This window comes from Gigantopelta aegis, chromosome 11, assembly GCF_016097555.1.
Source record: "Gigantopelta aegis isolate Gae_Host chromosome 11, Gae_host_genome, whole genome shotgun sequence".
Taxonomy (NCBI): domain Eukaryota; kingdom Metazoa; phylum Mollusca; class Gastropoda; order Neomphalida; family Peltospiridae; genus Gigantopelta; species Gigantopelta aegis.
In genome coordinates this window covers 30,005,719-30,022,319 of record NC_054709.1, presented here as the reverse complement: position 1 = coordinate 30,022,319, position 16,601 = coordinate 30,005,719, and the positions used below count along the sequence as shown (strand labels likewise).

Sequence of the window (16,601 nt, the reverse complement as noted above, 5' to 3'; positions counted from 1 at the left end):
CTGGATAAAGTTACAATGGAGTGAAACAAGAGCCCGTGTCGTTGAAATGGGGAAATACCCTTAAACTAGACTGGCGCTCATCTCCATAGCTATTACTGATTTAGAGATATGTGCATTTTTAAAAATATGAAAAATGCATTTCGTGGCATTAGAAACACCAGGATGATCACAAACCCTTCGAATATACGGAAATGCATAAGCTAAACAATACACTATAGTATTTACAAACTAGAGTATGTCACTTTAGACAAACATATATACATTCGTTTCTTCTCCTAGTGGTATCTGATTACATATCAATGTGCTGTGGTGTCACTAAGTGTAACACACTACCTGTTTCTGTTGTAGGTGTCAGGGAGATACCAGTTACTGCTGTCAGTCACCGTACCGACTACATTTGGAAATGTTTTGCACGATAACGGACTTACAGATGTTTACTCACAAACAAACAAGACAGAGCTCTTACTTGAAGAAGAAACATGTTAGTATGTCCCTGGTGGTGTCTACTCTTAACATGTTAGTATGTCCCTGGTGGTGTCTACTCTTAACATGTTAGTATGTCCCTGGTGGTGTCTACTCTTAACATATTACTATGTCCCTGATGATGTCTACTTAAACATGTTGATATGTAGTCCTGGTGGTGTCTACTTAAACATGTTGATATGTAGTCCTGGTGGTGTCTACTCTTAACATATTACTATGTCCCTGATGATGTCTACTTAAACATGTTGATATGTAGTCCTGGTGGTGTCTACTCTTAACATATTAGTATGTCCCTGATGATGTCTACTTAAACATGTTGATATGTAGTCCTGGTGGTGTCTACTTAAACATGTTAGTATATAGTCCTGGTGGTGTCTACTTAAACATATTAGTATATAATCCTGGTGGTGTCTACTTAAACATGTTGGTACAAAGAGCCCTGATGATGTCTACTTAAACATGTTAGTATGCAGAACCCTGGTTATGTCTACTTAAACATGTTGGTATGTAGAGCCCTGATGATGTCTACTTAAACATGTTAGTATATAGAGCCCTGATGATGTCTACTTAAACAGGTTAGTATGTAGAGCCCTGATGATGTCTACTTAAACATGTTAGTATGTAGAACCCTGATGATGTCTACTTAAACATGTTAGTATATAGAGCCCTGATGATGTCTACTTAAACATGTTAGTATGTAGAGCCCTGATGATGTCTACTTAAACATGTTAGTATGTAGAGCCCTGATGATGTCTACTTAAACATGTTAGTATGTAGAGCCCTGATGATGTCTACTTAAACATGTTAGTATGTAGAGCCCTGATGATATCTACTTAAACATGTTAGTATATAGAGCCCTGATGATGTATATTTAACATGTTGGTATGTAGAGCCCTGATGATGTCTACTTGAACATGTTAGTATGTAGAGCCCTGATGGTGTCTACTTAAACATGTTAGTATATAGTCCTGGTGGTGTCTACTTAAACATGTTAGTATATAATCCTGGTGGTTTCTACTTAAACATGTTAGTATATAGTCCTGGTGGTGTCTACGTAAACATGTTAGTATGTAGATCCCTGATGTTGTCTACTTAAACAAGTTAGTTTATAGTCCTGGTGGTGTCTACTTAAATATGTTAGTATGTAGATCCCTGATTATGTCTACTTAAACATGTTAGTATGTATATCCCTGATGATGTCTACTTAAACATGTTGGTATGTAGAGCCCTGCTGATATCTACTTAAACATGTTAGTATGTAGATCCATGATGATGTCTATTTAAACATGTAGTCTACTTAAACATGTTAGTATATAGAGCCCTGATGATGTCTACTTAAACATGTTAGTATGTAGAGCCCTGATGATGTCTTCTTAAACATGTTAGTATACAGAGCCCTGGTGATGACTACTTAAACATGTTAGTATGTAGAGCCCTGATAATGTCTACTTAAACATGTTAATATGTTGAGAGACCTGATGATGTCTTCTTAAACATGTTAATATGTAGAGCCCTGATGATGTCTTCTTAAACATGTTAATATGTAGAGCCCTGATGATGTCTATTTAAACATGTTAGTATATAGAGCCCTGATGATGTTTATTTATTTATTTATTGTTATTTATTTATTTGTTTATTTATTTATTTATTTATTTATTTTTGTCTAGTTAAATCCAGCTGAACCAGACCAAATTTGGGAAAGTTAGAACATAAAAAATATTTTTTACCCAATATAGATATCATATAGACTAAATTATCAAGATTTTCTAACTGTAATGTATCTTAATTAAATAGCAAGATTTTCTAACTGTAATATATTTTAATTTAGGGAATTGGAGCCACATGTGCTGTAACATATGAAATACATTCGTACATGAGTGGCTATTAGATACCAATTATCGTAAGAATTGTTTCATAACCTATTTACAATGAGCGACAACTTGTTGGATCCATTTTTAAAAAAAAAAACCCAACAAGCTATATAAGATAAATGATGTCTAATGAACGTGTAGTATTCTATTCGTTACATATCTCAAAAACCAGGTTTTAACCTTTGAGCTTCCAGTTAACTTGTTCATCAGAGTACTGTTTCTCATTAACTCGTACATCACAGACCACTTGATCTTTTTATTGAATGGTATCATTGTGATGACTTGGTCAATACCAAGGAGCAGCCGGTCAGATGACCTCAAGTTGATATTGTATGTTTGTGTGTTATTAGTATGTTATTATTGGGTTTTAAAAATATTATTTTGTTATGGGTATTACATTGTATTTTTAAATTATATATTTTATATACATATACACATAATATTATTACATTTATTTATTTTTCTATCTGTCTATTTTCTAGTTATGTATATAATTTTTATTTATTTATTTATTTTATTTGTCTGTTTATTTATTTATGTACCTACTTTCTATTTATTTATTCTATCTATGCATTTATTTATTAACAGGGAGGCTTAAACAGAACACATCATCAATCTTCGACTATTCTCTCACAAATAATTTGAATTTTGATGCCTTACAAGACCGAGCGTTTACCCCAAAACACTTCACAAACTTGACCCAGTTCTTAGAGGTTTTATTTAACAACAATCAGTCGGTGATAACGCAGGCCAAGTCAGCGTGTGACAAAAACACTGCTTGTTTCGTCAGATACAAATTGTCAGGGAATACGTCACAGTCAACTTCACTGAAGGACGAACAGACAAAACAAGAAGATGTTGTTAGCAAGAGGAGTACGTATGCAGTAATGTAATGGTTGTATAACAGTTAAAATTTGTTTTGTTTAACGACACCACTAGAGAATATTGATTTATTAATCATCGGCTATTGGATATCAAACATTTAGTAATATTGGGAATTGTGGGGGGCATGCTCACCGAAGAGATGCATTTTCAGGTCAATTTAGTGTAGATGATGAATTGAAAGAACCCACTAAAAGTTGTTAAAAAGGGCACTTCCTGGGTAATGGTGGTGGTGGTTTTGGGGTCATGGGATCACTGTGAGCCCCCCCCCCCCCCTGGATCCACCAGTGCAGGGTGTGTGTGTAAGGCCACTACAATAACCACTAATAATTGACCATTAACCCACTGACCTAGACAGACAAACCGATTGGAGGGAAGCGTGTCATGTGTCCAGCACAGTGTGCTTGAATCATAATTGAATAAAGCATGATCTAACATGACAAATGAACAAGATTAGCAACAGCAAAATGACGTACCTCAGTTAAAAGATTTCTTGATAGGTTTTTCGGGGTGTACTGAACACTGAAATGCATTTTCCAAACTGTAATTACTTTTGTAACCAATATTGTGTCCACAGCAACAATGACAATATAGTAGACAGTTTTGAACAAACTGAGTCTGATAGGTATTTGAAGATGCCAGATATAAGAATGCACATTTAAAAACTGTTAAATCACACCTTCCGTAGCATCCATGATGTCACCCATAGCAACAATGAAAATATAACTTTGTTCGAAGTACAGCTGTTCTGAGGTAGGTTGTAAACACTGATTTTTAACAAATGTCCCACTTACGGATTTAGAGGGGGCCGTAGGGGTCCTTTTGAAGTGCCATGGGATCCCTGTGAGCCCTTCCTAATGACTTTAAAGATAAAATCTGTCATTCACCAAACTACCACGAAAACCCATCTCTTAGCATATCCTCGAATGGCTACATATAATTTGCTCATTTACAAACTCCTCTCTTAGTACATCCCTGAACGGCTACAGATCATTTACAAACTCATCTCTTAGTACATCCCTGAACCCCTACAGATCATTTGATAATTTACAAACTCATCTCTTAGTACATCCCTGAACCCCTACAGATCATTTGATCATTTACAAACTCATCTCTTAGTACATCCCTGAACCCCTACAGATCATTTGATCATTTACAAACTCATCTCTTAGTACATCCCTGAACCCCTACAGATCATTTGATCATTTACAAACTCATCTCTTAGTACATCTCTGAACCCCTACAGATCATTTGATCATTTACAAACTCATCTCTTAGTACATCCCTGAATGGCTACAAATCATTTACAAACTCATCTCTTAGTACCTCCCTGAACGTCTACACATCATTTGATCATTTACAAGCTCATCTCATAGCACATCCCAGAATGGCTACAGATCATTTACAAACTCATCTCTTAGCACATCCCTGAACGGCTACAAATCATTTACAAACTCATCTTTTAGTACATCTCCGAATCCCTACATTTACATTTGAAAAATTGCCTTTTTTAAAGTTTTGTGATCCGCACCCTTTTACAAAATCCTGGGTCCATCCCTGTGACCAATTAGTTTCTTTTTTGCAACCAAAATTACGTACACAGCAATGATCAAAATATGGCAAATATGTTCAGTACATGGATTCTTTATAGGGGGGTTTGGAGAAGGGGGGGGGGTGGGTGGGGAGGGGGTATGTGCTGATTTCCAATTTGCATGTTTAAAAAAAATGGCGAACCATTCATAAAAAATTAAATTGTCTTTGTTTTCATGCAGAAAACTCGTCACCCCCAGAGTTTGTTAACATGGAAAAAACCTGGAGATACGACCTTGACTCCATGCCGATTCCAAAACTACTCAATGTATCAAGCCAGCTGGTGACCTCTAGTGACCTTGAGATAACAGTAGAATCATCTCTGCAGAATTACTCTTTCAGTAAGCACTGGTTACTATTTCACAAATACTCACAAACAAAACAAACACACTTCGAGTGTTTCTTTATTATATTCCACACACAATGATTTTCTCATTAATTATACAATAATAGTGACCAAACTGTGTGTATGATTATGTGTGTAGTATTTGTGTGATATGTGTTTGTGTGTGTGTGTGTGTGTCTGTCTGTGTGTGTGTGTGTGAGTGTGTGTCTGTGTGTGTATGTCAGTTTGCGTATGCCTGTGTGTGTGTGTGTCTGTGTGTGTGTTTCTCTCTCTCTGTGTGTGTGTGTGAGTGTGTGTCTGTGTGTGTATGTCAGTTTGCGTATGCCTGTGTGTGTGTGTGTCTGTGTGTGTGTTTCTCTCTCTGTGTGTGTGTGTGTCTGTCTGTGTGTGTTTTGTGTGTGTGTGTCAATCTGTGTGTGTGTGGGGGTGGGTGGGTGAGTGTGTGTGTGTGTGTGTCTATGCGTGCGTGTGTGTGTGTGTGTATGTGTGTGTCTGTCTATGTGTTGGTATATATGTGTATATGTGTGTATATATCTGAATCTGAAAAATAAAACCATATTCATTGATCAAAATTGTATCTCTGCACAAGGTAGAGTTAAAGGAAGTTTTAAGAAAAGTTGTGATTACTTCCATAATCCGCTATCAGGTGCTCATCCTTATGAGGACTGCCACTCCCTTGCGATATATGTAACACGATGTTTCATTCCTCCTGTGTGTCTCATTGTGTTTGTGTTTGTATGGGTCACACACACACACAGAGAGAGAGACAGAGAGAGAGAGAGAGAGAGAGACAGTATGTGTGACAGAGAGAGAGAGAGAGAGAGAGAGAGAGAGAGAGAGAGAGAGAGAGAGAGAGAGAGAGAGAGAGAGAGAGAGAGAGAGAGAGAGAGGAAGAGAAAGAGCGAGAGAGAAAGAGAGAAGAGAGAGAAACACACAGAGAGACAGACACAGATACAGAGAGAGACAGAGACAGAGAGGCAGACAGAGAGAGTTTATGTGTTTGTGTATGTGTGTGGCTGATTGTGTTTGTGTATGTGTGTGTGTGTGTGAGAGAGAGAGAGAGAGAGAGAGAATCTGTGTGTATGCGTGTCTCTGTGTGTGTGTGTGTCCATGTGACAGAGAGAGACAGAGAGAGAGAGAGAGAGAGAGAGAGAGTATGGTTGTGCATCTGCACCTAGTACATACATCTGTGTACATAACATTATACTTGTCTGTGACCTGTGACCTCTGATAAATTTGTTCTGTTTCACCATAACGTATCCTGTGTGAAATGTTTTACAGACTCATCTACAAGACAGTTTACGTGGAACCTAACCAGGCAATTGAGGGATGTTTCCAATGGTTCGCCGAGCCCGCTGACGTTTGTGGTGAGAGACACAAAACACAACCTGACTGGCCGATACACTCCCAACATCGTCTTCTGCGGGTGTGACAAGTCTAGTCAGTGCATGTACAAATCGGCGGAGAACATGACGAAAATGTCAAAAGGTAGATACGGCCAAACAAAATAAATTTCTGGTACCAGGTCAGCGCTTGCGTCGATTTTGACCCTCGTGCGTCAACATTAAACAAAAATGTCCTGCAGTATGACATCGATTTTCCCAGGCTTTTCTATGACATGAAACCGCATTTGTAGCCAAAATGACGTCATGCATGAACTAGGACGTGCATTCTGCGTTCAATTTAAATATGCCTCTTATTTCGATATCAAATATACCCACCTTTTCTGTGCAATGCATGCTTTAAAAAAGAAAGAAAACAAAGCTGCATCGCGGCATCAATTATGAAACTTTGGTCTGACCGGAGACCAACCTTTTATTTGGCCTTACTCAGCTTGAATTGTCTTTCACTTGTTTATTATCTTCAGAAGCATCAATAATGTCAGGAGTGGGGAGCCGTGATTCATCACCTTCCATGTTTTACCTTCTTTTTGTCATTAAAAAGACACAATGCGAATTATACAGATATTATTTTTTAATACAGACATTTAACAAGACAAACATACATTCATTTTTTTGCATACATCATTCAATGTTGCACGTAGCTATTTCCACTCACGTGTTTGTGAATTTGTTGTATTATAAACACATATAGATTGTTCTCGAAAGTTTCTCAACTTGAATTTTAGTTTTCGCTACCAGTTTTTCCAATGGCATTATTTGTTGATACATCAAAAACATCCAAACGGAGAAAACTCACTTTGCCCTCTTTGTTTTTTAATGCAATATTTCACGTTAGCAAACCATACAAAAAACTGTCAAAACGTATAGATAACTTTGTTTATAAATTGAAAACGTTTTGTTAGCTTTTCCCCCCCCCTTTTTTTCGAGAGCTGAAAATTATACCTGTCTTGCTGTATATGTATTATTAAAGGCATACTGTCACGGATTTAAGGACCTTATTTCTCTAAAAATGGACAATAAATAAAAATTACATTAATTGTTGGAAACCAAATCTAGCTATCGCATCACCATAATTGAACCATGTTGATGTGAAATCCATGTCATCCCTCTTGGCAATTTTAGTTTTTGAATTATGGAGGAGTGGCAGTCCTCCTACAGGCAGTGCAAGAGGCATGACATGTTACATAACTTCTAGGGGAGTGGCAGTCCTAAGGATGATCACCTGATAGTAGTTCATGGAAGCCATCACATCCTTTTGACTTTCAAGATATGATTTTGATCAAGGAATACAATTTTGTCGTTCAGATTAAACAAGAATAATTTTCTGTGTATTTCAGGAATATTTTACCAGGTTGAGTGTAACTGTTACGGATCAACCACAGGGAGGTTCTGCGAGGTTGTGGGTGACGTGTGTAAGATGCAGTGTTACCTTGGCAGCACGTGCAACGCATCATCTTCAGATCATCCATGTCTTGCATGTCCCGCTGGTCTCCAAGGAGACGGCATTAAATGTTATGGTTAGTATTCAGTAGAGGATTCAAAGGGGGGATTCTAGGGGGTTACACCCCTACATAACGCTGCAAATACCCAGTGGTGGATTCAGAGGGTGTTCTAGTGGAAGCACCCCTCCATAAAGCTACATGTGTCCAGTGGAGGATTCAAATGGGGTTCTAGGGGTTACAACCCCTCCATAAAACAGGAAGTGTCCAGTGGAGGATGTTGACGGGGGGTGGGGATCCTAGAGTTTACACCCCTTCCATGAAGCTGCAAGTTTTATTTTAAGCACATACAACTGTGTGTGTTTCATTTTAAGCATATATAACAATGTGTGTTCTATTTTAAGCACATATAACGATGTGTGTTTTATTTGACTGACAGTTGTTTTATTTTAAGCACATATAACAGTGTTTTTATTTTATTTTCAGCACATATAACAATGTGTGTTTCATTTTAAGCACATATAGCAATATGTGTTTTATTTTAAGCACATATTACAATGTGTGTTTTATTTTAAGCACATATAACAATGTGTGTTTTATTTGCCTCACAGTTGTTTTATTTTAAGCACATATAACAATGTGTGTTTTATTTGACTGACAGTTGTTTTATGTTAAGCGAATATAACAATGTGTGTTTTATCTGACTGACAGTTGTTTCATTTTATTTGACTGACAGTTGTTTTATGTTAAGCACATATAACAATGTGTGTTTTATGTTAAGCACATATAACAATGTGTGTTTTATTTTAAGCACATATAACAATATGTGTTTTATTTGACTGGCAGTTGTTTTATGTTAAGCGAATATAACAATGTGTGTTTTATCTGACTGACAGTTGTTTTATGTTAAGAACATATAACAATGTGTGTTTTATCTGACTGACAGTTGTTTTATGTTAAGCACATATAACAACGTGTGTTTTATTTGACTGACAGTTGTTTTATGTTAAGCGAATATAACAATGTGTGTTTTATATGACTGACAGTTGTTTCATTTTAAGCGCATATAACAATGTGTGTTTTATTTGACTGACAGTTGTTTTATGTTAAGCGAATATAACAATGTGTGTTTTATCTGACTGACAGTTGTTTCATTTTAAGCACATATAATGATGTGTGTTTTATGTTAAGCACATATAACAATGTGTGTTTTATCTACTGACAGTTGTTTTATTTTAAGCACATATAACAATGTGTGTTTTATTTGACTGACAGTTGTTTTATGTTAAGCACATATAACAATGTGTGTTTTATGTTAAGCACATATAACAATGTGTGTTTTATGTTAAGCACATATAACAATGTGTGTTTTATCTGACTGACAGTTGTTTTATTTTAAGCACATATAACAATGTGTGTTTTATCTGACTGACAGTTGTTTTATGTTAAGCGAATATAACAATGTGTGTTTTATCTGACTGACAGTTGTTTTATGTTAAGCACATATAACAGTGTGTGTTTTATGTTAAGCACATATAACAATGTGTGTTTTATCTGACTGACAGTTGTTTTATTTTAAGCACATATAACAATGTGTGTTTTATCTGACTGACAGTTGTTTTATGTTAAGCGAATATAACAATGTGTGTTTTATTTGACTGACAGTTGTTTCATTTTAAGCACATATAACAATGTGTGTTTTATTTGACTCGCAGATGAGGACGAGTGTCTGCATGGTACGGCTCGGTGTGACCAGACCTGTGAGAACACAGTTGGAGGATTCGTCTGCAAGTGCATGGACGGCTACAATCTTATCAACAAGACGCATTGTGCTGGTAGGTTGTATAGGAATCACTGATGTAGGTTGTATAGGAATCATTAATGTAGGTTGTATTGTAATCATTGACGTAGGTTGTATGGTAATCACTGATGTAGGTTGTATAGGAATCACTGATGTAGGTTGTATGGTAATCACTGATGTAAGTTGTATAGGAATCACTGATGTAGGTTGTATAGGAATCACTGATGTAGGTTGTATAGGAATCACTGATGTAGGTTGTATGGTAATCACTGATGTAGGTTTTATGGTAATCACTGATGTAGGTTGTATGGGAATCACTGATGTAGGTTGTATGGTAATCACTGATGTAGGTTGTATAGGAATCACTGATGTAGGTTGTATGGTAATCACTGATGTAGGTTGTATGGTAATCACTGATGTAGGTTTTATGGTAATCACTGATGTAGGTTGTATGGTAATCACTGATGTAGGTTGTATGGTAATCACTGATGTAGGTTGTATGGTAATCACTGATGTAGGTTGTATAGGAATCACTGATGTAGGTTGTATGGTAATCACTGATGTAGGTTGTATGATAATCAGTGATGTAGGTTGTATAGGAATCACAGATGTAGGTTGTATTGGAATCACTGATGTAGGTTGTATAGGAATCACTGATGTATGTTGTATGGTAATCACTGATGTAGGTTGTATGGTAATCACTGATGTAGGTTGTATAGGAATCACTGATGTAAGTTGTATAGGAATCACTGATGTATGTTGTATAGGAATCACTGATGTAGGTTGTATAGGAATCACTGATGTATGTTGTATTGGAATCACTGATGTAGGTTGTATAGGAATCACTGATGTAAGTTGTATAGGAATCACTGATGTAGGTTGTATAGGAATCACTGATGTAGGTTGTATGATAATCACTGATGTAGGTTGTATGGTAATCACTGATGTAGGTTGTATAGGAATCACTGATGTAGGTTGTATAGGAATCACTGCTGTAGGTTGTATGGTAATCACTGATGTAGGTTGTATGGTAATCACTGATGTAGGTTGTATGGTAATCACTGATGTAGGTTGTATGTTAATCACTGATGTAGGTTGTATGGTAATCACTGATGTAGGTTGTATAGGAATCACAGATGTAGGTTGTATGGTAATCACTGATGTAGGTTGTATAGTAATCACTGATGTAGGTTGTATGGTAATCACTGATATAGATTGTATAGGAATCACTGATGTAGGTTGTATGGTAATCACTGATGTAGGTTTTATGGTAATCACTGATGTAGGTTGTATAGGAATCACTGATGTAGGTTGTATAGGAATCACTGATGTAGGTTGTATGGTAACCACTGATGTAGGTAATATAGGAATCACTGATGTTGGTTGTATAGGAATCACTGATGTAGGTTGTATAGGAATCACTGATGTAGGTTGTATGATAATCACTGATGTAGGTTGTATAGGAATCACTGATGTAGGTTGTATGGTAATCACTGATGTAGGTTGTATAGGAATCACTGATGTAGGTTGTATGGTAATCACTGATGTAGGTTGTATGGTAATCACTGATGTAAGTTGTATAGGAATCACTGATGTAGGTTATATAGGAATCACTGATGTAAGTTGTATAGGAATCACTGATGTAGGTTGTATTGGAATCACTGATGTAGGTTGTATGGTAATCACTGATGTAGGTTGTATAGGAATTACTGATGTAGGTTGTATAGGAATCACTGATGTAGGTTGTATGGTAATCACTGATGTAGGTTGTATAGGAATTACTGATGTAGGTTGTATAGGAATTACTGATGTAGGTTGTATGGTAATCACTGATGTAAGTTGTATAGGAATCACTGATGTAGGTTGTATTGGAATCACTGATGTAGGTTGTATGGTAATCACTGATGTAGGTTGTATAGGAATTACTGATGTAGGTTGTATAGGAATTACTGATGTAGGTTGTATAGGAATCACTGATGTAGGTTGTATAGGAATCACTGATGTAGGTTGTGTAGGAATCACTGATGTAGGTTGTATAGTAATCACTGATGTAGCCAAATATAAAGACTGGGAGTCATGACTTCCCTCAATCTTAGGGGTACTGCTGCAATCAATTGATTGATCATTCAATCAACTTATTAGTTTATTAATCATCCAGTCAACTGATCAATTGATCAATCATTTAGTCAACTGATCAATTGATAAATCATTCACTCAAAATTATCAATTGATAAATCATTTAGCCAACTGATCAATTGATTAATCATTCAGTCAACTGATGGATTGATTAATCACTGTTCCAACTGATCAATCGATTATTCATTGCTACAACTGATCAATTGATCAATCATTCAGTCAACTGATCAATTGATCAATTATTCTATTAACTGATCAATCGATTAATCATTCTGTCAACAGATGAATTGATTAATCATTCAGCCAACTGATCAATCGATTAATCATTCTGTTAACTGATCAACTGAGAAATCATTCAGTCAACTGATCAATTGATCAATCATTCAATCAACTAATCAATTGATAAATCATTCAGTCAACTGATCAATTGATAAATCATTTAGGCAACTAACCAATTAATTAATCATTCAGTCAACTGATCAATTGCTCAATCATTCAGTCAACTGATCAATTGCTCAATCATTCAGTCAAATTATCAATTGATCAATCATTCTGTTAACTGATCAATTGATTAATCATTCTGTCAACACATCAGTTGATTAATCATTCAGCCAACTGATCAACAGATTAATCATTCTGTTAACTGATCAATTGATAAATTACTCAGTTAACTGATCAATTGATTAATCATTCCTCCAGCTGATCAATTAATTAATCGTTTAGCCAACCGACCAACTGATCAATCATTCTGTCAATTCATGCATCGATTGATCAGTCAGTCAATTGGTTGGTTGGTCAGTCATCCAGCCAGCCAGATACTCAATTAATGAATTAATAACAGACTTTCATTACTCCTTTTTTTTTTTTTACAGATATCAATGAATGTGACACAAAGTCCAGCTGTCCGTGTATGGCAAATAATAAAGATAATAAATACTGCATCAACACCGCTGGCAGTTGTCGGTGCGGGTGTCGCGCCGGATTCAAGGGAGATAACTGTACTATTGGTATGTATATCATATGTGAAGTGGATTTAAGGGATATAACTGACATATTGGTATACAAATATTTATTCCAAGGAGATAACTGGTATTGGTATGTATGTGAAGCATATACAACTGATATAACTATAGTATTACTACATAATATATGAAGTGTTAATTCAAGGGGGATAACTGATATTGGTGTGTCAAGTACTCTTTCAAGGGAGATAACTGATATTGGTATGTATGTAAAGTATTCAAGGGAAATAACTGTGATATTGGTGTGTACGTTTGGTGTCCAAGGGAGATAACTGATGGTATGTATGAGAAGTGTACGTTTTCATTTTCATTTCAACTTATTTTCGTGCTTATATCCAATTAAGATTCAAGCACACTGTCCTGGGTACACGCCTCAGTTATCTGGGCTGTCTGTCCAGGAGAGTGCGTTCGTTGTTAGTTGGTTTGTGGTTAGTGAGAGAGAAGTATGTGCAGTGGCCTTACACCTACCTATTGAGCCCATAAGAACTCGCTCTAGGTTAGAATCAGTACCAAGCTGCGAAACCTGTATCTACCAGCATGTAGTCCGATGGCTTAACTACTGCGCCACTGAGGCTGGTTCGAGGTACTTGGATGCATGTAAAGTGTTCAAGGGACATAACTGTCATATTGGTATGTATGTAGAGTGTTGAATCTGCTCAGTTAACCTCCTGTGCCATGTAGAGACACATGCTGTTTGAAAAACACAGAGATAGCTCGACTGAAACACAACCCTTTCACACCCTGGAAGGAAAATACCATCATCGAATGATTCTTATCCATATTCCCATGGGAAAAGAGTGCAAGGTGTATTTAGCTCGAGAAGTCAGTTTAAGACAGATACCCGGCCTTGGTGGTGCAGTGGTTAAGCCATCGGACTACAGGCTGGTAGGTATAGGGTTTGCAGCCCGGTACCGGTTCCCATCCAGAGCGAGTTCTTAAGGACTCAATGGGTAGGGTTGAGGCCACTACACAATCTTCTCTCTCACTAACCAACTAAGAAGTAACCCGCTGTTCTGGACAGACAGCCCAGATAGCTGAGGTGTATGACCAGGACAGCGTGCTTGAACCTTAAGTGGATATAATAATGAAAATATGTCGAAATAAATAAATAAATAGGGCAAATGTAGGTTTATATATATATATATATATATATATATATATATATATATATATATATATATATATATATATATACATATATACATACATATATACATATATATATATATATATATATACATAGATATACATAGATATATATAGATATATATATATATATATATATATATATATATACATATACATATACATATACATATACATATACATATACATATACATATACATATATATATATATATATATATATATATATATATATATATATATATTGGGTTCTTTATTTTAGTTTCAATGCTGTTATGATGTAAGAGGGCGAATGAGTTTAGTTATAGCTACGTTCTTTCTTGTTGTAGCCGTGTCTCATGTTTATGGCGGGAAGCTGGTGTTCGGCCAAGTGGAGGGCAGCCATCAAGTGTGGAGCAGTGACCTGGAGAATAAAAACTCTCAGACATTCAAACGCTTGGCAACTCTAGTTGGAAATGCAGTAGGTTTATATTACATTGTGAACAATGGGGTGGGGTTGTTTTTAATTGAATTTGAAAGGTGTTTTTAATACTAAATTTGGACGAATCTCAGACATTAAAAAACTTGGCATTTCTAGTTGGAGAAGCAGGAGGTTCCTTTAAATAGAAAACAATCGGATGTAGTTTTTCGTTAAAATTGAATATAAAATGAGCTTTAGGTGGGATGAATCTCGATCATAGAGTGCTTGTTTCAGGTGCAGTGGATTGCAGGATCGACCACTCTCACAGTGGACTCATTATTTTTCCCACTCCACCCTGTGGCCCACATTTGGTAAATCAAAAGTTGTGAATGTGCATATAAAAGATTCTTTGCTGCTCTGTGGTAGGAGTAGTTGGTGTGGCAGTGACAGGTTTCTTCTCTCGCTCTATGTCCAGCTCTCTCGTGGCCTTTGGTGTACCAGTTGTGCAGTGATTCTAGATTATGGTCGCCCCACTCCCATGGCTAGTGATATTCAATGTTGGTCTATAACTACTATTGCCACGCTCGATGGCTAGTGAAAAACAAAAAGAGTCAAAAGTTGCAGTTGAGTCTATTTTGTAAATATGAATATCCTGATCCCACCACAACCCCCAATGTTTGTGTTTTTAAGCTCTATCTCGCTCTTTAGGTGGCATGTTTGATTATTACTATTAGTCAGTAAACTTGTATTAACTTACAGTAAAGTAGGTCTAGTGAATTTTTAATCGTGGCTAGTAAATTTTTAAAATCACTGATCCCATGGCTAGTGGATTTTATAAAAATTCTAGAAGCCCTGAATTGTTTGATTGGAGTAGACAGTGATCGATCCTATAACTCATTGCATATCAGGTGGACACTTTATCACTGAGCTACATTACACCCCCCTCCCCCCGAAAAAAGAATATATGTAATGAATTTCTTTCTATAGAAATAAACTAACATTTCATTTCATCTAAAACTTATTTTCGTGTTTATATTTAATAGAGAAGAGGGTATAGTGGTCTTACACCTACCCATTGAGTCGTTAAAACTAGTTCTGGCTGTGAACCCTTTACCAACCAGACTTAAGTCCGATGGCTTAACCACGACACCACCGAGGCCAAACAAACAAGTAAAATGTGAACAATTTGACCTTTTTCCTTGTCTGTGTGTATTTATCATACTAAAATTACGAGAATATAATTTCAAGTCTAGTTTTGTAATCAAATAAAATGAGTTAACTGACAATAAACAGGTTATGCAATGCCATCGTAATGCTATAATTAATTTTAGGCTGTTGACTTTTGTAATCAGCTACATCACAAGAAGGGGGTTTGGCATTGTGGATAAACTCCCCTTTCAACAATTTCAATTCTGTTTTGAAAAAAGAACACCCCTAATATTAGCCATAAAATGTACTAGTTCATTACAAAACAATGAAATGCTTTGAAAGCGTCTTGTGATGGTCATAATAACGCCAAAGATTATTTTTGTGTTTTATTGCTTCAGTTGTTTTATTTCAGATCAGAAGTGTGTTTGAGAAGAATCCACATTTCATCTTGGTGACAGTTACTAAATTTGAATTGATATCTTTAAGCAGGTCAGTTTACAATCAATCAGACAGATAAGATTTTGTCATTAATAAAATATAATAATTCGCTGATACCCAGCTGATGAACATCACCCTGACCGTGTACTGTATACCATATACATCGTTTATACTGTACACTTGATACCTCCTTCATACTGTACACCCTATACCTTGTTTATACTGTACACCTTATACCTCGTTTATAATGTACACCTTACACCTCGTTTATACTGGACACCGTATACCTCGTTTGTACTGGACACCGTATACCTCGTTTATACTGTACACCGTACACCTTGTTTATACTGTACACCTTATACCTCGTTTGTACTGTGCACTGTATACCTCGTTTATACTGTACACCTTATACCTCGTTTATAATGTACACCGTATACCTCGTTTATAATGGACACCTTATACCTCGTTTGTACTGTGCACTGTATACCTCGTTTA

The 16,601-nt window shown here is 36.2% G+C and overlaps 1 protein-coding gene across 1 annotated transcript in view; it reads left to right on the top strand.

The window, feature by feature from the left end:
- The window catches only part of LOC121385132, a 46,125-nt gene that overhangs the window by 8,016 nt on the left and 21,508 nt on the right, over positions 1-16,601 (top strand). Inside the window, exons 6-14 of the mRNA XM_041515669.1 lie at positions 349-481; positions 2,943-3,227; positions 5,009-5,167; positions 6,454-6,660; positions 7,913-8,092; positions 9,730-9,849; positions 12,824-12,958; positions 14,449-14,579; positions 16,081-16,157. Coding sequence (XP_041371603.1) covers positions 349-481; positions 2,943-3,227; positions 5,009-5,167; positions 6,454-6,660; positions 7,913-8,092; positions 9,730-9,849; positions 12,824-12,958; positions 14,449-14,579; positions 16,081-16,157 — 1,427 coding nt within the window. The remainder of the gene's footprint in view (positions 1-348; positions 482-2,942; positions 3,228-5,008; positions 5,168-6,453; positions 6,661-7,912; positions 8,093-9,729; positions 9,850-12,823; positions 12,959-14,448; positions 14,580-16,080; positions 16,158-16,601) is intronic.